Raw genomic sequence first — 25556 nt, 5'->3', positions numbered from 1 at the left:
ATATTTATGTGCCTTTGGCACAGCAAAAAGGAGGGCTTAGAATCTTGATCATTTACTTTGGCTTGACTCTGTTTGATTCCAGGGACTTCCTTTGCTTATTCCAGATCTCACCTTGCTTTCCTGTACTGTGTTCTGTTGTCAGATCTAAAAGTTTGTCTGCCTTCATTGCATTCTTGTATTTTTATATCTTTATTTCATACACCTTCAGTTTACAACAATCACATGTATGCACAATAAAAACCATGTAAAAAAATTAAATGGTGAAATTAAAAATAAAATAAAATTAGGGATCAATTAACTACTACAGATAGATAGTTTCTTAAATGCCTGGATAAACTTAGTGACAGAATGGTTTTCAGATGATGTTCAAAGATTAAAACAGAAGGCACCTGATGAATTTCTGTTGGCAAAACATTCCTCTGAAGCTCCTTTCTTAAGGATAGCATCCTATGAATCCAAGGGAATCCAACTTTGTTCTTCTAGCCTTCTGTGCTTTCCTTGAAGTTCCTCAGATGAAGGGTGGTATATAAACTTAATAAATAAATAAGTTCCATTGCACACAACAAAATTTGTACACCATTCTCTTGAAACAGAAGCAGCTTCTGTTTTCAGAGTTCCTAAATGTTTAGCTTTGGAGCATACAGAACAAATCCTCCTCAGTATTCTTCCTGCATGCCTACTTCAGTGAGCCTAGGAACCAATACTCACTTCCTTTCTCTCTGATTGGCTCCAATCAGCACAAAGAACTTCTCAATGGCTAAAATCATGCCAATTGGGCTCTAAGACACTGGAGTAAGGGAATGGTAAGGGATCTTTGACCCCAGACCACTACACCTCTGCCTAAAAGAGAAATTATTATACCATACATAGGAGCCAACTCCTAGGGGCTGAGGAGTCATCGCACCCCACTAAAATATTTGAGAGGAACGCCCCCCAAGTTGATGGGCATTGCTATTCAAATGGTGTGTGTGCACCCCATCATGAGATTGATTATGCAGGGCGGGGCTTACCTGCCCCCCCCATTTTATTCATGTTAACATTCCTAATACCATAGTATTAAAACAAAAGGCCTTTTAGCACAGTGGGTCTGGGACACCACACTGGCACGAAAGGATGGCAAGTGTGGCTGGAATATTCAAGGACAAAGACAATCAAAGGAACATTTAAACATTTCCGTGTAGTATAGTACAGACATATTGTGAAGAGAGATTTTCAACTCTGAAAAATATGAAAATCAGCAAAGGAAAAGGCTTCTTTGTGTTGATGAGGAGATGAGAATTTGTTTGTCTCAAATTAGACCTAATATAAAAGAGATTACCCAGCAAAAGCAAGGTCACATTGAGTTTGTATAAATATTTAAGGTACATATGTAAGAGGCTTGTTTATAATTATATTTTGAGAATGATTCATATTCTCAAGTGGTTGATTTATGCTTTTTGGATGTCCCACAATCATATTATAAAGTAACTGTGTTCTAAATCAAGCACTGCTAGGAGTTGTTTATTTTTGTTTTCCAATGTATTTCTTAAGGGAGGGAAATTGGTGTGATGTGAGCAAATTTTTCTCCTGAAAGTGTGGCCCAGAAAAAGAAGTTTGAGAACCACTTTTAGCACAACTCTCAAGGATAATTAATTGCCACTCTGGCTTTGCATCCCCACACTGATCGATTGGCAGTAAGAGGTCACAGCAGAAAGGTTATCGGCACCCTCCTTTTTTGTTGGCAGCTTAAATAAATTTCACATGTAAGACCTTAAGAAAATGCTTGACTCTTTAAAGGTTAGGTTTCATCCCTCGTTTTATATTTTAATATACCATCTCTGTCCATGTATGCTTGTATTTGCTGGTAAGTACTGTAAATGAAGTCCAGCCTGTGGGAAGGATGCCTAAGGACAAATTGCAGGCACAGGAAGACTGATCAGGATCAGGATCATATAGCAAGGAGAAAGGGGCCCCTATGATAGCTGTTTCTGAAAGATATACAACATATTTAAGGGCAAATGATGTGGTTAACAGCCCCAGATATTTGGCTGGCTAAGGTGAAGGACAGGTGTAGGGAACATTTGGGTCTCCAGATATTACTGAACTATAGCTCTTCTCAGCCCTAGCAAGTATGACCAGGGGATGATGGGAGCTATAGCTCAATAACATCTGGAGGGCAAACAACTGGCAGAGGACAAGATGGTTCCTGTTAAGTTGTGGGTGAACATATCAGACGACACAGAGATTCTTCAGACAGCTCTTGTTTATTCATAGACTAGAACAGAACTGGGCTGAAGGGTTCAGCCAACCTGCTTATATAGAGCTCAACTACAAAGCAACAGTAACAACTTTCTGTAACTATCCAATCACTGAAAGTCACTTTCAATTCCTTATTTGCATATGCAGACCTGAGTGAAAACTATCTACAGTATCCCCCTGCTGGCCCAGGGTGAGAACTTCAGTACATAACAGTCCCCGTCCCCATTTCAAATACAGAAGACAACTAGACTGGCAGATGAATCATAATTCAACATGGGTGATGGTGAATCAGGTGGCTCCCTCAGTTTGCCTATTGGTAGTGCTGGCCCTAGTCAATATCATAGGTTGGCCATCAGAGCTTTGTTGGAAGGCTAAGCTATTAGACAGGAAGCAACATTTTTTAAAATCATGAACCAAAGAGCATGCCCGTCTTCATCAACAGTCCCTTGTAGTGTTCAATGCCCTTGTGGTGTCCCTGCAGGGCAAGACTAAACATGGCTCTCAGCAAGAGATCTGCTTAGTCACACAATATCCTATTAGCTTTGTCTTCCTGTAGTCATAAGGAATCAAAACTGTTTTTCCTTATCTTTCACACAGTATTTCAACTGTTTCTTCAAGACGGCCAGTTTTCAGATATAAAAACTGTCTGGCTATATTTCCTTACGGCCACCTAGCCAGCAAGCAAATATTTTCATGCCATTTTCAGATTTAGCAGGAACAGATACTGCAAAATAATAATAATGATGATGATGATGATGATGATGATGATGATGATGATGCAGGGCTTCCACACCCACCCTGAAGTTGGCATATATACTTTTTACCAGCAAAATTGGCAGATTAAACAGGAAATCTCTGTTCTTCAGTAAAGAGGAGCGTGGTGCAAATCATGCCTTGCCTTGTCTAAGCACATGTACTTGGGGGTAAGTCCTGCTGATCTCCATAGCTGTCAACTTACAGCTTTGAAAATAAGGGACCAGCAGCCTCGAAAATAAGGGATCAGCAGCCCAAATAAGAGATTTTCCGGGCACAGGTATGTTCAACTTCTGAGCCCCTCCGAGCCAAAGGCAGAAATCCCAGCCAGCAGCCAAACGAAGCCTCAAGCAGTGGTTTCCACAACGCAGCAACCCGGCAAAGGGGATGCAGCAAGGAAAACCACTGTCGCCTCTCCGCTGGGAAGCGCTGAGCAAAGGCAAGTCCCCAGGCAACGTGGCCAATTTGATCGGCACAAGGCATGCAAGCTCCACCCCCCCCCAGTCGTTCTTAGACTCCTTATCGGGTGAGCAACGCAGCCAAGCAACACAGTTGGAGCCTCCCTCCTCCCTGGCTGGCAGGGAGGGAGGGAGAGGAGCTGCTTCCTTTGAAACCCAGGAAATTTAAGGGACATCATCAATAAGGGACAGCAGCAGGACTCGGCGCTGGGATAAGGGACCTTCCCACCAAATAAGGGACGCTTGACAGCTATGCTGATCTCAGAGGAATGTGTACTTTCATGTAAGCATGCTGAGTAACACGGTCACTCTGAAAAGGCAAAATACAACTTCCCTAGCATGTGCTCTAAATGCAAATGGTTGTGTGTGAGCTGTCCCCAGAGCTTTAGCATAATTGCCCTGATTACTCTCCTTTGGAAGAGATTTGGATGTTCACAAGAAGCAGGAATGTCAGGGTGTAAGTGCAAAGCTTCAGTACAGGTGCACTTTAGAGATATTGAATGAAGTTACACACAAGGACCAATTTCCAGAGGGAACAAAATATTCTTTTAAAGTGGTATATCTTCCTAATGGTAAGAGCTGCTCAACAATGGAAGTAATTGCCTTGGGAGGCTCTCTTTGGAGTGACATTTAACCAAAGATTGGACAGCCATCTGCAAGGGATGATGCAGATGCATCTGACATTGCAGATCCAGCACGTTGCAGGCAGTTGGATTAGATGACTTTCAAGTTCCTTCCAACTTTATAATTCCATGATTTTATGGAATTGTAGCCTCGCAGTTTACATTTGCTATCCTTTATTAATCAGCTACGCCAGGTAGAAAGCTGTACACTGATGGTACCATATAAATACTTCCAAGTAAATTCATAGAATCAGGCTGCAGATCATGCTTATCTCCATCAAAATAGGGGTGTGAGCAAGTCCTGAGTACCCATTTATGTAATAGTGGTAGAGTTTAGTTTCTTGACTAAACTAGTCTGAGGCCATTCTGACATATCCTGAAAGGCACAAATCCTCCTCCTTAAGTAACATTTGTGCCAGAGGCATAATATTTCTTGGGTTACAACAGAGCGAAGCAAGAGTGATCTTTATTAACTACTGTGACAATGTAGCCAATCAATAGGTTTGTGCAGTGCTTTTTTTCTGGGGGGTACGCAGGGGTACGCATACCCCTAAACATTTTGTGAATCTATGTTTGGCCTCATTGAGGGGCAGTATTTCTATATGAGTAGGAAAGTGAGAGTACCCCTAAACATTTGGGGGGGGGGGAGGGAGCACGGTTTGTGTAAATCCATCCTGAATTTGGCCTCTGCTTGCAATGTATCAACTTTATGAAATTTAGTTATGCAGAGCCCTCTGCTGGCTTATTTTTTTCTCCTACATTTTTGAAAGCAGTTTGTAGTATTGCAAGTACAGAGAGTTTAGATCAGGGGTCAGCAAACTTTTTCAGCAGGGGGCCGGTCCACTGTCCCTCAGACCTTGTCGGAGGCTGGGCAATACTTTGAAAAAAATATATGAACGAATTCCTATGCCCCACAAATAACCCAGAGATGCATTTTAAATAAAAGGGCACATTCTACTCATGTAAAAACACACTGATTCCCGGACCGTCCAGGGGCCGGATTTAGAAGGTGATTGGGCCAGATCCAGCCCCAGGCCTTAGTTTGCCTACCCATGGTTTAAAGCAGACAAAAAAGGCTTGTTTTTCATATATACAAATAATAAAATTACTATTATTATTTTCTCCTTAAATTCCATGGGAGGCTGTAAGAAGAACCTAGGAAGACAAGTTGTGGTAAACAAAGTATAAATCTTAAAAAGAAAAATAATGGTTTAATTAAGTGGCAACTAAGAAAACTAGGCAATAGAGAAAACTAATAGGAATTAAATATTATAATGTATGAATCAACACCGGTGTCACAGAAGGCTAAAGGACACACATTTCAGTAAGCTTGACAAATTATTTCTCCTTACTCCACCTGGGAGTATAACTAATTTTAGAGCCCCCTGGTGACTAACATAGCACTAAGGCAAATATTTCATCAGTGCAAAGATTTCTGCTTGTGCAACTGTTCTCCATCTCTCCTCTCCCCATGCACCTCGCATACCTGCTGTTCTAGGGATTTCTTCAACCCCCTGGATTGGGGGTGGGTGTATGGGTCACACTCAGGGAAAGGAGGAGGAAAGCAGTGTTCCCTCTGCCTCTCCTATCCTTAACCTCAAAGCTCTGTCTAACAGAATTCTAAACCTACTGGTATATCTGCAAATTATTCACCATTTTAATTATCAAGTTTTCCCTAATATAGTGTTGCTCCGAGATGAGGCATTTTATGTAATTAAAACTCTGTGTGTGTGTTTTCCACACCCACCCTGTGGTGGGCACCAATGCAGGAGGGGACCCACCAGAGATCACTTCGCTCCAGGGCCGTGGAAAGCGACTCAGATCTGAGGCTACTCCTGTCTTTGCATCAGAAAAAAACTATTGCATGTTCCAATCATATCGCCTTCAACTGTGCTGGCAACGCGCACACATTTTTCTTCAGATCATCAGCAGGCCGTTTAATATGAGCATGCACTTCACATAAATCCTTTTTATTTTTTTAACCGAAACAACAGAGCTTTTGCACGTAAATCAGCATGCGTCGATCCTTTATTTATCAAAATGTTAATTCCCTTTCTCTTCCCAAATCCACGCCAAGAGATTTTCCATTGCAACCCCTCTCTTCCAAAAAGTTTCCTGCCCCTTCCAAGATCAACTCATTTAAAGCATTTTTATTTTATTTTCTAAATATACCCTTTTGGGGCACACTGCAACACACACAACCCGTCCTCCACCCCCAGGGAATCAAAACATCTACGACAGTGCCCTTTCTCCCGTTCCCATAGAAACAAGCGGGCGTCCTTTTCCCCGAGCCTTCTTTTTGATAGGCTCCTGCCATCCTTGGCTCCGCCCCCTATCGGCTCCGCTGTTGCTTCGCGCATGCTTTTTGGTCCTCGCGGCGGCCCGTAGCGAGCCCGCTTCCGCTTCCGGCGCTTCAAGGGTCCGCTCAGTTTCCGGCGGCCGGCTGTGAGTGAGCAGAATGGTGAGTCCGGGGATTCTTCGGTCTGCGGGCCCCGCAGCTGGGCCTCCCCTGGAGAAACCGAGAGGTGGCGAGGAGGGGAGGTGGACCAGGATCCTGCCGCTTCCGTCTCTCTGCGTGGGCTTCGCGGATTTAATGCGGTGTCATGGTCCGCCCCCTACTCGAGGCGGGGTGGATGGGGGCGGGGGGGGACCAGAGAGTAAGGAAGAGCGGGGCTGAAGGCCTCGAGGGCCCACTCCACCACCGCCCCCGGGCTGCGGCGGCGAAGATGGTCGCGGAGGTATCCGGGCCCCTTCTGGGAGCTCGCTGTCAAGAGTTAGGCTGTGACGGCCTTGGCGCTCGTCGGTTGTGGTGACGCCTAAAGTGAGACGTATGTGGCCACTAGTCGCATCTGCCAATGCCAGCCTCTGGTGTGGAAAACACACACACAAACACCTGCCCGTCTATCTATACAATGCAGTGGTGCCTCGGGTTAAGAACTTTGCTTCAGGATGAGAACAGAAATCATGCTCCATTGGCACAGCGGCAGCAGGAGGCCCCATTAGTTAAAGTGGTGCTTCAGGTTAAGAACAGTTTCAGGTTAAGAACGGACCTCCGGAACGAGTTAAGTACGTAACCGGAGGTACCACTGGACTGCACAGACATTTGTGCCCCAGAGCGGCTGGGTCAACACAGTCAGATGGGAGGGTACAAACAATGAAATAATAATTGTTTTTGTTTGAGTATCTCACATGCCTTATGCACACAAATATACAGTCATACCTCAGGTTACAGACACTTCGGGTTGTACACCGCGCCGAACCTGGAAGTACCGGAATGGGTTACGGCCGGGTTTTGGTGCATGCGCAGAAGCGCTGAATCGCGACCCACGTGTGTGCAGACACGGCGCTGCTGGTTGCGGGCGCTGCGGGTTGCGGACGTGCTTCCCGCACATATAACGCTCGCAACCCGAGCACCCACTGTATTCATGCCTCACATGTGTGTGAATCGTGGCTCACGCGTACAGGTCTCTGCATATGAATTGTTTGTTTACGGAGGTTTTTGTGTCCTGTTTACCCCAGTAAAGCTGTGATTCCAAGAGACCGTTGAGTCAAAGGGTAAAACTCTTTAACCACTTGGCAGATCTAAAAAACAAAACAAAAAACGCAGCAGTAGCTTTTAACTTATAAAAGCCCACATGGTTGCTTCTCATTGGAAGGTTGGTTGTGCAGGGCAGTCGCATTGGCTTTTATCGTAAGCTGCCCTGGTTGCTGTGAAAGCCCATTTACTCAGTTATGGTAGTGGAGTGATTTGAATTGAGGACATCCTGCTTTTGGCCCTTAGTGCAGTTGTATGCACGCTTACCTGGAAGCAACCCCACAGAACATTATAAAGCTTCCAGGTAAACATATGTAGGATTGGACTGCATATCACTAGGATAGTATGACTAGCTCTCCAAACACAACTGAGAATTTGTCAGTTTGGTTTTAAACTACTGTTTAAAAGCACTTCACTGTGAAGAATTTTTGTTGAAACTAAAAGTTATATTCTTTTGCAGTGTGGCAGATCATAGTCTGTACTTCCAATTTCATTAAGATGCTGGAAGTTTGCATCTGTTTTGCACATCTTAAGCTGCAGTCCTAAACATGCATGCAGTATGATCCTAAATATCTCAAAAGTCATTTCTGCTGAATTCATTGAGACTTGCTTCCTCAGATGTGCGGATAGGATTACAAACTTACAGGTAGAATGGGACTTGGTTCATGGTGTAAATATTTGAATATCAATATGTTTAGTACAGGTTCCCCCCCCCCCACACTTATGTGTGGGTTATGTTCTGGGCCCCTGTGTACATAAATGAAATCATGTAATGTGGGAAGAACCCCCATTTTAATAGGGAGAGTGCGCAGAGAGGAGAGAGACAGATTCACCCTGGAAATTGCTCGGGCCACTGCCTGGCCTGCCTGCCTGAGGGGAGCTAGTGTGTGCAGCTGCAGCAGCTGGCCATAGAGGGCATGGGTCCACTGGTGCCAGGATGGCGGAGGCAAGGAAAAAGTGCCTCCTGTGCCACTGGTCAAGGGAAGGGCAATTTATTTGTTTATGATGCGGCGACTCGCGTAAATGCGATTCTGCGTGAGTGGGATGTGTGTAAGGGGGGGAGGGGGAGGTCCCTGTATATTTCAAGCATGTGAAGTAGACTGACTTTTAGTATGCCATTTGATCTTCTGTTTGTTCCCATTATTAGGGTCAAAGTCAGAGTGGTGGACATGGTCCTGGAGGTGGCAAGAAGGATGACAAAGTAAGAAAATGTAAAAATGTCTTTATCAGTTGTAATTCCTGGAGAAATGCGGCAATACAATTTTGTTTAGAAAATCTGTTCTGTGCTAATTGGGCAGCATTTCCTCGGGTGTATCATTGTGTAATTGAATTTGTGCTACAGTATCCCCATTTTTTTGCAATGTAGATGGCTTTACTTGCTGCATATAGATAATGCCTTAATCATAAAACATTATCAGTCACCATTGTGTTACATTGACACACAGGAAAATACTGAATTTAATAATCTAGAATCCATTAGTACTACAGTGATTATCAAGAGTTTGTAATCAGAAACTTTTAAACAAACGTTTTTCACCAACATAAACTTCCTCTGTCCTTTCCATAGCAGTATTTAAGTAATCTTACCAACCGCATAACTAATACATCTCATTTTGTGCCTTCTGTTGTTTGGAGCCAACTGAGTAGCAGTCCTCTTGGACAAATTGTGAGCATTTTATGCGCTGATTTGTTTCCGAGACACACTATGTTTCTCCAGCCACCTGGATCTTGATTTCTAAGGCCATACATAGTAAGATGTGAAGCATTAGCTCCAGTTGCCAAGAATCACAGCAGCATGGAGGAGGATGTGTTATCTCAGCCTGTTTGCTGGAGTTGAAATTGTCTATAGTGGACCTTTGGAAATTGTCTATAGTGGACCTTTGGAGGTCACTTAGGACACAGTCAGAAACCTGTGGTTGTAGTTTATTGATCAGAGAGCTCTGTATTAATAACTTGCTTCCCAGATTTTTGGTAAGAGTTGCAGATTGGAGTTGCTTCAGTGTTTCTCCTTGTACTGGTCTAGGCCAGGGGTCGGAAACCTGTGGCACTCCAACTCTCATTAGCCCTATCCAGCATGACTAGTGGTTAAAGACGAATGCCTCGCAAGACGAAAAACCCGCTAGACAAAAGGGTTTTCCGTTTTTTGAGGCACTTCGCAAGACGAATTTCCCTATGGGCTTGCTTCGCAAGACAAAAACGTCTTGCGAGTTTTCCCCCTCCCCCCCTTTTTCTAAGCCGCTAATAGCCGCTAATAGCGCTAATCCACTAAGCCACTAATAGGGATGCTTCGCAAGACAAAAAAAACGCTAGATGAAGAGACTCGTGGAACGGATTATTTTCGTCTTGCGAGGCACCACTGTAGTTCAACAATATATGAAGGACCACAGGTCTCCATCCCTGGTCAGCAATCATATTTCTTCACACTGCACTGCTAACTCTTGCACAGGTTTCATTGGGGTCAATTCTTTCACCATTCTGACTCTTTCTACCTGATTCTTGAAATAAAAAAGGATAAGAAGAAGAAATATGAGCCTCCAGTTCCAACTCGAGTGGGGAAAAAGAAGAAGAAGACAAAGGGACCAGATGCTGCCAGCAAACTTCCACTGGGTAAGTGCAGCTGGTTTGTGCATATTTCAGGAAGGGACCATCACAGAGGACGTGTTTGCCTGTAGGTGTCTAGTCATTTTCAACTTTTAGAATTTATAGTCTGATTACTGTGCAAATACTGGAAGCACAGAGCAGATTTTAGCCATATTAAAACAACCTTTCAAATACACCTACCTTGACTCTGAGGTCATTTTCAGAGGCCTTTCTCTGAGTGTGCTCACCAAATGAGGTGTGGTGGTGGGTGATTACTGGAGAGAGGGCATTTTCAGTGGTACTGTACTGGTTGTGGAATTCCCTCTCCAGAGAGGCTTGCCTGGCACCCTTTGTTATAATCCTTTTGCTTTGAAACTAAATCTTTTAGGCTGAAGTCCTAAATTCAGTAGGACTTCTGAGTTAGACATAGTTAGAGTTGTGCTCTTAGTGCTTTTTAATGCTGTTTTATGTGGTTTGCTACCCTTGGTTTTATTTCTTCTAATTTTATTGTGATTATTTGTTTTTAAAATCTCTTATGGGATTTGTGTGGTAACATTAAGATGTTGGGCAATATACTAACCTAAGTAAGTAAAGTAAATAATGAACACATTTATCCCTCAAAAATAAGTTGTCATCATCATCATCATCATCATGGCTCCTCTACCGGAAGACTCTGCTGCACCTTGCTGGCATATAACCTCTCCACACAAGAGTCTCGACATGAAATCTCAACATGCTTCCATCTAGTACAGTAGCTCCTTCTCACTGCAGTTCAGAATAAGATAGCTCCCCTTGCATTCACAGGAAAGTAGTAGCTAAGGGTAGAAAGCAGGAAACCCAGGCAAATGGTTAGAGCTTAAAAATCCTATTTAGTTGGCAATCCCAAAGAATGAAGATACCAGTGTTTTCCCCAAAGCTTCACTCACAGAATTTGAATATTTTTATTCTTTGCCTTTTTCTTTATAGTAACCCCTCACACCCAGTGCAGACTCAAACTGTTGAAGCTGGAAAGAATAAAAGATTACCTTTTGATGGAGGAAGAATTCATCAGGAACCAGGAACAGATGAAACCTTTGGAAGAAAAGCAAGAGGTATATGTTGAGAGGCAAATATTCTCTGTACTTATCCATCTCCAGTTATTAACTTGCTCCAGTCTGTATCTCAAGCCATTTGTTTGTATACTTTCTACCTTCTGCCTCTTCTATTCATTTAGTGAAACAGGCGTTGCCTGAGGAAATCTCATTCCACAATAAATTGTTCAGAATCGTGAATGACCTTGCCATGTTTCTGAAACTGTGCTTATTATATGGAGAACAAAATGGACGTGGGTTATTTCTGCACTTTGAAAATCCACTGTAGTCCAGCAACATTAGGAGGGCTACAGTTTTCCCTCGTCCTATTGGCTCAAGCTATTCTATGAAGCAGAATAATCATGTTTCTGTTAGAAGCATAACAGAATAAGCCCTATAGGTGTTCTCAGGTAGTGTGTTAAAGAAACTACATTGCAAGTTTAGTATACCATAGTAGCTATTGGTCTGGCAAATAAAGATAAAGAAAGAAAGGAAAATCCAATGCATCACATTTTTAGCTTGCTCTTCTATTTATAAGGTTTACAAACAAAGCCATTTAAAATGACATCCAAGGTTCTCAATACAATATAGATTTATATTGAGAAGGATGCACAGGACTCACCTACTCTAGGTAAGATAGGGTGGCATAAAACAAGCTTGATTACTTAGGACTTTAAGAAGCACAAACTTAAGCAGAACCTATTGTCAGTTTTACATTCTTGCTATCTTGCCTATTTGCAGACTTTCTGTTCTAACATAATGGAATTAGCTTGAGGCCCTTGTATGTAGGTAGGGACTGCCACCAAATGGAGCCCTATCAGTCCTTTCTCTACTGTAGACATAGAAGGTTGGCAGGGTGATGGTCAATCCATGCATACCTACATTTTATTTTTGTTTGCAGGAAGAGAGATCAAAGGTGGATGATCTGAGAGGGACCCCGATGTCTGTAGGGACACTGGAGGAGATTATTGATGATAATCATGCTATCGTGTCTACGTCGGTGGGATCAGAGCACTATGTTAGCATTCTCTCCTTTGTAGACAAGGATTTGCTGGAGCCAGGGTGTTCAGTTCTGCTTAATCATAAGGTAATTATTGTCATATTTAAAGATGAGTAGTCTGCCTCTGAAAGTGCGTAACATTTATTAATATTTATTTATCTTTAAAAATTGTGCCCCACTCTGAAGCTCAAAAATCTCCCAGAGCCGCCAGGAGCAAGTAAGACAATCCTTGCGTGCCAGTTTTCAATCTAAAATACATGGCACAAAAGGAAAAAAGGTTGAGGAGGAAGAAGAAAACAAACTTGGGCACCAATATTTAAAATGGAATAGAAACAGTTCAGAGAGAGACGGGACCAAATGGAGCTAGTTCTCAGCCCAGCCTGCTTCTTGCCTTTCCCTCTGCTGCAGTCTTGAGTTTGCACCATGCACATTTTGACTACCTGCTGTAGTCTGGGCATGACAAATTTGAAAAGGATTCAAACTTAATGGAGAACTCGGAGGAGGGCAACAGAGAAAGTAAACACCCCTGTGTAGAGAGAGCTGATCACATGAGGTCAGCTAGTTATGAGATTCTAGATTCCTACTGATTTGAACAGCGCCAGGTTGTTGCTTCTTTGGATTAGAATGGAAAGGTATGAAGAAAAGCAAAAAGAAAAGTGCCTCTTTTGATCAGCTGTGAAATCATTTTCATGAGAGGATAATTACTTGTCATCTGCTCTGCCACTTCCCTTGGAAAGCTTAGTCAATGGAAAGTGGCAGACAATACCAGTTTCTTTTAATTTTTGTCGCTGGTGTTGCAGCATGGTGTAATGATGTAGCCTGAGCCATGCTTAATTGGATATGTAGCAAACTTGCCCTGTTGACCGATAGGGCTGCAGCAGTTTGGCAGCAGCGTCTGAAATTCAGTTGACATTTTCATTGAAGTTACTGTTGGAATGCTGGAATTGTACCTGTTCGTAACTTAGATCACACTATTCTTCTTGCATGCATTTGTATTCGTAGACATGTTTAGGGCCCAATATGCAGCAACCAAAACCTGGCCTCAGTAGCTTATGTTACTTGTGTTTGCTGTTGACTCTTCCGAGCGAGAACTTTTTTGTTTGTGTGCTGCTAATGTATTCTGTTACTGTAACTGGCGGCTGGTGTTTCATTTTTTGTTTTCCCGATATGGCATATGTTTTATTTGATTCCCCTCTTCTTTTTCTATGGTACAGTGTATTTATGCAGCCTTTGGGTGACAAGCGACCAGTAAGTTTATTATAAATAAACAAACAAACTTTGGCTGTGGTGTAGAGATCTGCCAGATAGCACTGTACTTTGGAGCAGGCAGAAGCAGCAGAGGTCGCTGCTGATTTGGGGTGGTCTTGGGCATCCTTTTCTGGCGTTGATTTTGACCAAGCGAGCTGGCCCACAGACCTATGTCAATGACATTTATGCTTTGCCTCCTTGCTAGTAATGGGACAAACACTCAGATAAATGTGCTGTTTCTCTCCAACCCAGACCCAAGTGAATTACATGCAATATTATTTATTGGTGCTGCTGCCTGTTTTGATTAGGTCCACGCTGTGATAGGAGTCCTCATGGATGACACAGATCCTTTAGTGACAGTGATGAAGGTGGAGAAAGCCCCTCAAGAGACATATGCAGATATTGGAGGCTTAGATAACCAGATTCAAGAAATAAAGGTATTTATACTTTCAGCACTGATGAAAGAAGTTGGAAGTTTAACTAATTAATTAATTTTCATTGTATATGTGTTTGTGGTTATATCTTTGGTTATTATTTGTTATATCTGTTGTTGTTTTTTATTTTTTTATCTTTCTTATTTTTGTTTTATTGATTTTATAGTATGTAATATGTTTGTAGGGAATTCAATAAATATTATTGGAAGAAGAAAAAAGGGGGGAGAAGAAGGACGTTTGATTATGTCACAATTTTAAAAAAAGAAATAAATAAAAAACCCGTGCCGGTATTTACTTGATTCAGCAACTATTGCAGGAACTTCAGTTGTATTTTGCTTAGCGGAGAGGCGGCCAGGTAATGATCTCTCTTGATGGTGCCACATGTCCCTGCGGCTTGAGCATGTGATTGTAGTGCTGAGGCACCAGCCCACTACAATTCTCTTCCTTTAGAAATGAAGCAACCTCCTGTTCTGTTTTCCAGTGTTTGTTGAAAAATCATCTTTTTCTGTCCCAAGCCTTTCAAAACGAGTATATTTTATCTCTGCAGTTTTTAATTCTTGTTCATTTTTTAAAAATACTGTTTATAGTCGTACCTTGTTTTGCGGCCGGGATCCGTTCTGGAGCCCCAGCCATTAGCCGAAAAGGACGCAGGGCAAAGCGCTGCATCTACGCACTCACGTGGAGTGGTTTGCACTTATGTACGAAGCGCGATTTAGCACTTCTGTGCATGAGCAAGCGGCAAGCTCGGATGTAATCCGTTCCGGTACTTCGTTTGCCGGAATGGACGCTAGACAAGTCAGACGTTCACGGAAGTTTTACTGTATATGATCTGTACTGTTTTATATGAGTATTCTCTGAATATAGAGCAGTTTATAAATCCTAAAATAAATAATACTGTAAGCTTTTGCCTGTTAACATTTACACCAGTGTTAAAAGACCTGCACTGGCTTGCTCTTTGCTACTGGACCAGGTTCACAGTTCTTGTGCAAAGACCTGAATAGCTGCGGCCCAAGAAACCCCAAGGACTGCCTTAAGTCCCAAGCTGATCACTGAGATCATAAGAGGAAGCACTATTAGTGGTCCCCCATGGAGCAGATGCACAGCTCATGCCAGTGAGAAGTTGTGCCTTCAGCATTGTGGGTGCAACTCCATGGAATATCCTTCTACTAGAAGTCAAGCAGGCACTGTCCCTGCTGTATTTCAGGTGCCTAGTTAAAACCACCCTATTTCAGGAGGCCTTTGCCTCATGAAAGCTTCTCTGGTGTTTTAATTTATGAGATTTTAAATGTTTGAAATTTAATATACGTTTTAAGTTTTTGTATATTGTAATATTTCATGTTTCTATCATTGTAAGCCACTTTGAGACCCAGATGATGGTGAAAAACATTCATGTATGTATGTATGTATTATAGCAACTTGCAAAGAAATTGTGCACTTTAATCCTGTAAGAGAAATTAGGCTTACAGAGAATTGCCTGGGACTATCCAAGCTGAGTGACGCTTCAGATCTCTGTTTCTCGGGGCTCTTGTTTCTCAGCTTGACGCTCCAGCTCCTTCATCACACTGGTGTCTGTTGGAAACATTGGAGTTGCCGGCATTTGTTGCTTTAAAATACTCAGTGTTAACATTCACTTTTGAAAATTCTAATTTTGATCATTAATTCACTGCCCAGCCTGTGATTTTTTTTTTCAGCTAGGAAGAGCTAATATACAGATAGATATGTTGTTGCTTCTTCTTATAGGAGTCTGTTGAGCTCCCTTTGACCCATCCTGAATATTATGAAGAGATGGGTATCAAGCCACCCAAAGGAGTCATTCTGTATGGACCACCTGGCACAGGTATTACTCTTCTGTCATTCTGGTTCTATATGTCTCTAAATGTTGACACTCCAGGCTTCACCTCATGATTGGTACACAGCTCATAGATATTCTGCCTGGAGGCTGGAGCAATAAGGTCTTGCTACTATCTCTGGCATTGTTCTTTATAACAGTGTGGTTCTGAAATGTGGGGTGTGATAAGCTAATATGAGGTGCTGCTGAAAATGCCATCTTCTGTGGAGGCTAGATTGGCTCCACAAGACACAGTGCCTTTTCTGCTGCAGTGCTGAAACTCTGGAAAGCTTTTTCTGCAAGGAAGCCCAAGGCTGCTACCTCCCTGGCATCTTTGGGGGCAGGTTAAGGTCTTTGACGACTGTTGTGCCTTTGTAAGTTGAGTTTGCAAAATGTTTTTCCAGCTCTTTGTCTACTTAATAGTTCTGTTTTTATTTTATATTGTCTTGGGGTTTAAACTGACTTGGATATTTTATGTGTTGATTTGGTTGTTTTAATTTTTGGCTGTATACTGCCTTGAATATATTTATTATTATTTTTTTAGAAAACATCTTCACCAGTTATGGCCATGTTTTCCAGACGTTCCTTTAAATAGCTTCTCTACACCAGCACTCCAGTCAAGCATCATATTATTATTATTATTATTATTATTATTACTATTACTATTACTATTACTACTACTACTACTACTACTACTATTATTATTTTACTTATACCCCACCCATCTGGCTGGGTTTCTCCAGCCACTCTAGGCAGCTTCCAGCAAAATATAAATATAAAGCATACATCTCCCCCAGGAAGCATGAGTTCAAGTTGTAGGAACCTTTTTGAAGTACTTCCAAGGCTGTAGCTGAATTGTAAGATTGCCTAACCTCAGAAGTTAATTTCTCATAGACAATATGGGTACCTTGTGGATAGTTCCAAACTGCATGCATGCATAGCAGTGTAATGCAGATTAGTCACTGTGTCTGCAAGCTCTAAATTCAACTGTGTTTTGGAAATCAAACAGGTAAAACATTATTAGCCAAAGCAGTGGCAAACCAAACCTCTGCCACCTTCCTGAGAGTGGTTGGTTCTGAACTCATACAGAAGTACCTAGGAGATGGTCCAAAGCTTGTTCGAGAACTCTTTCGAGTGGCTGAGGAGCATGCCCCGTCAATCGTCTTCATCGATGAAATCGATGCTATAGGTACCAAAAGGTAGGACATTGTTGTCGCTTTAATGTGGGATGTAACAAATGCAATTCTGTGAATTGGTTTCATTTTTTCCTTTCTTTCCAGTCAATCAATGATAGGAGTTGGGACACAGGAGCTGTGTTGCATTCTGCGCTCCCCAAAGGTTACTTTCCTTTTGCTCACAGGTGTTTTTGCTACACAGCCAATCCTTGTTTTGTGCGAGGGTTCCATTCTGGACCCCTGAGTCCATTTGTAGAGCACATGTAAGCCAGCTCCGCCCGTTCCACCCCTTTTCATGACGTCTTTATGACGTTTGGGGGCTCCTTCCAGGTTCGGCACCGTGTATGTGATCGCACGTCAATTCGGCTGTGCCTAAACCAGAAGTTGCCTATAATCCTGATAATCCCATCTTTCATTTTTTAAAAATTCTACCCCTCATTGTAGGAGTAAGTTTGAAGATGCTATGAAGCTAACTTCTGATGTAATATAGGTGCCAGAGCACTCTCAGACTTCTCTAACTGAGCCATTTGTAAGACCTGTTGTAATAATTACTGGAGGCTAAGGCAGTCACTTAAAATTTCAAAGGAAGACCAGATAGAAGTTACTGAAATGCAGCTGTGTTAAACAGAGCAAATTATGCTCATGAAATCTGATGGTATTGTAAAAGCACCTGTTCCCCATCTTGAAGGCTTTTTGTGCTATTTCAGCTGAGAGCAGGGGGAATGAGAAGGGGCAGAAAAGACTTGCGACAGCTATGTGGTGCCAAGTAAGCAAAGCTTACCAGCTTTGAGTCCAGCCTCTTACCCATCCAGTGGAATGCGGTATCTCATCCACTGGGTTTGGAAATTTTAAAAAAGAAGTTGGGGGAGATCTCTGTGTAGCTATTGCTTGTGCCATAACTTATTTGCCTGTGATTGCTCAGTGATTTTATTTAGAGATAAAGGGAAATGTGATCTTCTGTGGAGACTGCTGCATGCAACTTACTTTCATGTTATTCTCTCTCCTCCAAAGATACGATTCAAATTCGGGGGGCGAGAGGGAAATCCAACGAACAATGCTGGAGCTGCTGAACCAATTAGATGGGTTCGACTCACGTGGAGATGTAAAAGTGATCATGGCCACTAACAGAATAGAAACACTGGATCCAGCTTTAATCAGGCCAGGTGATCATTGTGTTGGAAATTATTTCCACTTGTTTTTTTGTGTTTGACTATTGACTGTGTTGCAGTTTCTCAATAAACTGCTTCCTTTATGTAGCTTACTCTTTATTGATGTTATTACTGGACATGACACTTTTATCCAAGCAAAAATGGGCAAGTTCCTCTCCCTCAGTGGCTCATAATCTAGATTTAGAAGCCGGGGAGAGGGAGGCGTGAAAAATGAGGGATGTGAGCAGTTACAGTTCTGCATGCTAGGTCCTGGGGTATGTTCTGAAGACAAATAATACAACAAACTTGTTGGAGCTGAGCAAATCAGGGTGTGGTCAGTACCTACATGGGAGATGGCCTGGAAACCCTCAATGGGTCACCTTGAGTTCCATGGAAGAAAGGCAGGGTGTAAATGTAAGAGAAATATGTAGTTTATGAAATTTAACCTCAGGGGATGCTTATCTCCATTAGTCAGGGGGAACATATTAACTGTGGAGAAAGGTAAAGGGGACCCCTGACCATTAGGTCCAGTCGTGACCAACTCTGGGGTAGTGGCGCTCATCTCGCTTTATTGGCCGAGGGAGCCGGCGTACAGCTTCCGGGTCATGTGGCCAGCATGACTAAGCCGCTTCTGGCGAACCAGAGCAGCGCACAGAAACGCCGTTTACCTTCCTGCCAGAGCGGTACCTATTTATCTACTTGCACTTTGACGTGCTTTCGAACTGCTAGGTTGGCAGGAGCAGGGACCGAGCAACAGGAGCTCACCCCGTCATGGGGATTAGAACCGCCAACCTTCTGATCGGCAAGTCCTAGGCTCTGTGGTTTAACCCACAGTGCCACCTGCATCCCTATAAGCTGTGGAGTAGAAGGTGCCCAAAATGGTTTATGCTGCAGTTGCTTATTTGCTTTTCAGATGGCATGCCATCATTTCCAGGATAAAACTGTTTTTTTAAGAAGTAAACTGTTTAGTCGCAGTGTGAAGCCACCTCCCAAGGAAATCCTTCCATCTCAGTAAAAATCTAAGCTGCCTGGATTTTGTTTTTCAATCCCCAGGACGTATTGATAGGAAGATTGAATTCCCTCTGCCCGACGAGAAAACAAAGAAGCGTATCTTTCAGATTCATACCAGCAGAATGACTTTGGCAGATGATGTCACACTGGATGAGCTGATTATGGCTAAAGACGATCTTTCTGGTGCAGATATTAAGGTAAGATGCTTGATAACCAATTAAAGTTTCTCCTCTTAACAGTGAATCATCTCAGCCTCCTTTCCTCATATGTTTTATCCCTTCTCACAAACACCATTATTTTTATCAGATTTTAGAGGAACTGTTACCTGAACATTCTTGATTTTTGAAAGGGTTAGTTTTTAAAAAAAATATGAACTGGCATCTTCCAGTTTGCCTGATAACAAATGTCCCGTGTCATGGAAGTATTTCCCATGTTGGTCAGCTATTTTGCCTCCTCCTGAGTTAGAAAGTCATTGATGTTTGGCAGTGGGCCTGTCTTTGGTATGAGGGGCCAAAACTCATGGAACAAGGGTAAGAAATTCTTGAATGTTTTGCCAAATTTTACTAGAAGCTTATAGGAATCAGTGACACTTGCAGAATGCCTTTCGTGGGGAAGGAGGGAGCAGCTAAGGCCTTGCATTCATTGTAATCCATCTCAAGTGTTCAAGTTAAAAGGATAGAACATTAAAATCACAATATGATAGATAAAATGCAACTGATAATCAAAAGGGCCCCTTTAATTAATTCCTAACATTAACCACCAGAAAAGGCTTGGGTGTGTTTCATGAGGCATGCTTTAACAAGAGCTGAAATATTGCCAGCATTGGCACAGGTTGGAGGAATTGATAGGAAGGGGGCTAACCCCGAATGCAGGAAAACTAAGAGGACCTCTGCAGTTGAGTATGATGCTCAGACAGGGAGGTATGGAGACACTTGCTCATATGTCTTGATAAGAGATGAGTTGCAGAGTTGAAAAGGCTCTGGCCTGTTTTGCTTCCTTGTCTTTCACTGGTGGGTGCACCATGGCTGACTCACAAGATCTCTCCTTCATTTTCTTGCTTAAACCCAATGACACTTCATTGTAAAAACTTCGATTTTGGCATTTCACTCAAATGCTGAAAAGATTCATTGGGCTCTGCTTCTGTGAGAGCTCAGTATGGAGATGGAAAGAACCAAAAATAGTATGTAAAGATTACTGTGTGTTTACAGTCCAGTTGCCTTTTTGTTTAGTTAAACTATGAACCAACCTTGACAGACTTATGCCCCGATCTTGTGCAGGTTTATTTAAAAGTAAGTCTCTGCCAGTGCTGTGCTGCTTACTGCTAAGTAAGTATGCATAGGATTGCTGCCCTAGCTGGACAATATTGCAAGTATTGCTTACTGAAAATTATTTTTTCACTGCATTGAATAAAAGTGAGATTCATAATTTTCTAACCAGAGGCTTCCATCTCTGGCAGGCTATTTGCACAGAAGCTGGCTTGATGGCTCTGCGGGAACGGAGAATGAAAGTAACAAACGAAGACTTCAAAAAATCAAAAGAGAATGTTCTTTATAAGAAACAAGAAGGCACCCCAGAGGGCCTCTATCTGTAACTTTTTACCTTTTGTTTGTTTGTCCTGGGGCAAGAGAAATTATTGGAACCTTCCTTTCAGAGTACAGGAAAAGCATGAGAAATTAAATGCCTTGGGCGGAAAGAAAAAGCTTTTGCTGCTTGAAGCATTGTTTAAGTGAATTCCTCCACATTGTAGTTTTAAACACTTTATTTGCCATTAAAACCTTGGTTTCCAAATGGATTGGAATGAATGGGTTAAGATTTTAAGCAATGATGGTTTCTGATGTGTATCTTGGCCTGTCTGCCTGCCTCTTGGTCTGCAAACCAATTGACTCCATAACTTTTCCACGGCTGGTGGTTACATTTAGTCCTGGGTGCAACTAGAAGTAAATAGCTTAAGTCACAAATACGAATCTCCAAAATTTCAGGTGTTAAGTTTTTTGCTGTCACGGGACAGGCACTTATGGGAAAGCGCCATGTTGAGCCATAAACCCAGTCTGGGTGGGGATGCACAAAAAGGTGATTGAGGAAAGAAACAGCACTAAATGTACAAAAAGAGAGAGGCAGATAAAACTGCAAAAGAGAAAGGGAGGATAAAAGCTGAAGAAATGGGTACTTAAGTGTGGTAATTGCAACAGAAAAAAACACTCTAGCAAGAGAATCTGAAGGAAGTGCTGGGTAGAAATTGGATAATAATAAAAAAACAAGGCTTGGAGGCTACCACTGTAGTGGAAAGAACTGAGTGGGGAAACCATGTCCTTTGGTATGTGCTCTTAAGGGTGGTTGTGGGAAGCCTGCCAAAAATCCAGCCTAGCTGCACAGACATTTATGTGATTGCACAGAGACTGAGAAAGAATGCCGAAATAATGTTGAAAAACATTCTGCTGGGATTGCTTTCAAAAGCCCACATTATTGGAAAATCCATCCAGATAAGCAGTTAGACAGCATGTGGTAACAGATGCTCAGTGGAAGTAAGATGCACCAGAAGAAGCAAAATGACTTGGAGGGCTGAACAGAACACCCTGCATCTTTCATCACTTCCTGCCTGGTTCTAAGAATGTGCCAGATTCACAAAATGGTAATATGGATTGAGAGTCAGATGTCACGGCCAGTGCTGTCTGTGGGTACAGGGCAGTCAGAGTCTGAATAACTATGTCAATCACAGAGACATAAACATAACTTCCATGGTCAAACCGCTGTTGGAATTCCAGGCTTTGGGGTCCTACAGAGATTCTCCAGGTTGGGTCGTGCATTCATGGAGCGAGGGAAGTTAACCCACAGCTGTTGTTGGCATTCAGGTATGGGGAGAGTTCCTACAGGTAACAAGCCTACAGGCACTTCTTTCCTCCTGAGAAAGCAAAAAGCAGCAGAAAAACTGAAAGGGGTTTGAATTGCGTTTATGTGTATGTGTATTATTCAAAACAGCTGGGGCCGTATTTTTACCTCTCTGCTGCACTACAAGGTGCACCATTAACTGCTAGCAGATTCCCTCTCCTTCTGAATTATGAAGCATGTGTTCTGAGCCTGAGGGGGTTTCTCATGGCTCCGGTGAACAATTTAAACCACGTCGAAAGCAAATTGCTCTCGTATTATCTCAAGCTGAACAAGACAGGCTGTGACAACGCTAAGCACTAGAAATAGATGTTGCTAGAGGAGTATAATCACAAAGGAGCTGCCATGAGCAGGTGGCTGCCTGCAGATTGTATTTCACTGACAGGGCCATCTCCTCTCTTCGTCACTAGTTGTAGGTGAGCTGTGCTTACAAATACTTGGGACACTCCTGAGCAACACATTTCTCCGTCCATCCATGTACTGTTTATTCAGTTTGACAACGGCGTGGATTAATTAAGCTTGTTTGCTCTGTTGCCAGAGCAACCACTGTTCTTTGTACATGTCATTCTGTGGCTATGATGAGAACACTTAGGGGGACATCCATTGTTGTGTGAGTGGACTTCTTATGAACGCAACATCTCCTTCCTCTCCTCTTCCTTGCAATTCCTCCCTCCCCCTGCCATTCTGCTCTAGAGGATCTTCCAATCCTCTGGATCAAAGTGGGGCAGAGGGAAGGGAAGTAGTTCTGCTGGTGGGACTGTTAGAATTCCTGCTCCATGATTGCAGTCATGGGATTGTTGTCTTTCACATGATGGTATATGTTTTCACTCCACAGAGTGGGAAGTGACAGAGACACGATGTTTGTGTTACTGTGTTCCGTGAAGTGGGACTATTGTCCTTTGTTCATTCTCTTTGCTGTCTGATTGGCTCCCTCTCTAGCATTAGACAGCAAAGAGAATGAACAAAGGACAATAGTCCCACTTCACGGAACACAGTAACACAAACTTCCTGTCTCTGACACTTCCCACTCTTGTAGCCAAAACATATATCATCATGTGAAAAACAACAATCCCATGACTGCAATCATGGAACAGGAATTCTAACAGGGACACCACTGGGTTTCACCCATAAATATTCCCAGGATCTTAACTGCAGTTGCATGCTCCTGGTTACGTCAGCTGTGGTTAAGGTACTGATCTTGGCCATGGTAGATGTGATTTCACCGTTCAGCAGTATTTGGAACCTGTATCCAAATGCTAGTTAACAGCAAATGTGGGTTAAGGTTTCTGCCAGAAGAAGCTTTAACCAGGCAAGCGGGTAGGAGGACTTTCTAAGAGAAAGGGACTTTATCCTGCTTCACAGAAGAGTTTAAGTCAATTTGGAAAATGGGTTAAATGCCTTGGCTTTCCCCAAAGAATCTTGGCTTTTTAAAGTAATGCCAAGAGTCTTCCCTTATCCAGGTCCTGTGCAGCTCCAAAGAACGTAACTGTGAGCTTGATCTTAGATTTGATGGTATGTCCCATTGATTATGGTGGGATTTATTTGCAAATAAATGTGGCTACCAGCACAGACCAGGAATTCAACTATACAAATACCTTTTTTGTCCCCACCTTGTTATCTGAAGAAGGGTTTCGGAAAAGTAAGTAAAACTTTTGCAACTACTCTAAGAGGCTGCTTTGCGCAACACTCCCTTTGGAGAAAGGCAGTGGTGAAACAAAATCCTCTGCCCACCACTGAATTACCTCTGCTGAAGAGAACATACCTCTGTCTGAGAATACTATTTTGGCTCCTCTGAGATCCGGTTAATGGCATGATTTGTGGCCAGAGCTCATAACACCCCAGCTGAATACTTGAGCAGCCTAGTTGTTGACAGCCTATATTAGATTTCAGGACAGTCCAAAGCTTTATTTAGTTAATTGCACCTTGCAGCAAGTGTCGCAAGGCATTGCTTATGGAATAAAGGATAATTAATTAAAAGCTTTCATAGCTGTGAGTTGTGCTCTCTGCTGCTTCCATTCGGATTCTAGCAGCATGAAAGCAACTGCCCTCTCTGCTTCCTATAGGAAACACTAGCTGTTTTGCCCAAAGGGGGTGTATTGTGATATTCAGAGGCATCCCTGTAATTGTTACCTAGGTTTCCAATCATATAAACAGAGGCTTCACATCCCTCTCTTGTTAAAACACATCCAGTACTAGCGATAGAAGTCCCAGTGCAAACATAAAGTAAGCTGCTGTTCGCTCCTTGCTGTCAATCCCAGAGTGCTTACTGTGCTTTTGTTGTTATTTACTCATTTATTGCCTGCCCTTTATAAGGTTCCAAAGTGGGTTGCAGCATTAAAACACAGTATTAAAAACAATTTATAAGCATAAAAATATGGGACCCTGAAATCGTACATGTCAAGTGTCAAAAGCCAGGGTAAAGAGGTGAGTCTTCAGCATTCTCTGAAAGCTGTATCACAATGGTGCAAGAGGCACCTCTGTGGGGAAGGGATTCCAGAGTTTAGGGGCCACTACTGAGGCTGCCTCCATCTCCCCTTGAACCTCTGAGGATGGAGGAACTACCAGGAAGACCCTCTTTGCACCTGAGGAGGTCTGTGTCGAAAGAGGCAGTCTTTCAGATATTTGGGGCCCGAGTTGTTTAGGGCTTTAAACACCAACATGAGCACCTTGAATTGGGCCCGAAAACAAACTGGCAACCAGGGCAGCTGATTTAAAACAGGATTTATAAACTGAATGCAGGCCAGTATCTGCGTCTGCTGCGTTTTGGACCAACTGAAGTTTCTGAGTTGTCTTCAAGGACCGCTCCACCTAGAGTGCATTGCAATAATCTAATCTTGAAGCAATCAAGGGTTCAGCAGCCAAGTCATCTCTATCCAGGGTATTTTTAAAAGCCAGACAGAGCAACAAGGACGACTCTGATGCCTTCCAACCAACAGATGCCAAGACCTGCCTGTCTGGTGACAACCAAGGCAAGATGGGGAGGGTGGAGGAAAGAATATGCCAGTTTCATGGCTGGTGTACTTCCTCGTTCCCTCAAGATGTGAGAGCATCTGCTGAATCCAAAGCCGTCCCTGTCACCCTTTTGGCCTCTTCATCACAGGAGTGCTGCTGGCCAGAGGAGCAGTAATGTCAGCTGGGAAGGGGCTGCCCCAGGAGAAATCTTCCCTAATCAGAGGGGCAGATCCACAAACTCCTCTGGATCTAGGATGTCCTCGCGGCATCACAGGAGTGTGCCCTAGAGAGCACACACAGCTCACTTCTTTTACAACCGACAGTGCTTGGATATGCAGCATTTTTCCACAGCCTGGCTAAGCATTTACTTTTTCAGAATCTTATCTGCATCCTCATTAGCAACTCTTAACATCCCACCTGATTTCAGTAGTGGGTAGCCCAAACTTCCAAACTGAATAGGAAACAATTTCATAAAATGCATATCCTGGGAGGCTTCAAAATTACTGTTGAGTGTGGCATGTGAGTTGGCAGCTGTGCGACCAAACGAGAGATTCACTAAAAGCAGAGCTTAAGTGTTTCCACCTTTTTGGAGGAAGGGAGATATATAGAGATAAAGACAA

General features: G+C 42.8%; 1 protein-coding gene across 1 annotated transcript; it reads left to right on the top strand.

The window, feature by feature from the left end:
• Positions 1–6429: 6429 nt before the first annotated feature.
• PSMC1 (proteasome 26S subunit, ATPase 1) lies at positions 6430–20889 on the top strand. The gene is made up of 11 exons (XM_081863786.1): positions 6430–6533; positions 8755–8808; positions 10118–10214; positions 11154–11278; positions 12159–12344; positions 13814–13942; positions 15680–15776; positions 16777–16966; positions 17954–18105; positions 19144–19298; positions 20558–20889. The coding sequence occupies exons 1-11, from the start codon at positions 6531–6533 to the stop codon at positions 20690–20692; spliced, it is 1323 nt and encodes a 440-aa protein (XP_081719912.1). The 5' UTR covers positions 6430–6530; the 3' UTR covers positions 20693–20889.
• The last annotated feature ends 4667 nt before the right edge of the window (positions 20890–25556 follow it).

This window comes from Podarcis erhardii (assembly GCF_964252035.2).
Source record: "Podarcis erhardii genome assembly, chromosome: 1".
Lineage (NCBI taxonomy): Eukaryota > Metazoa > Chordata > Lepidosauria > Squamata > Lacertidae > Podarcis > Podarcis erhardii.
This window is presented reverse-complemented; position numbering and strand designations above follow the sequence as displayed.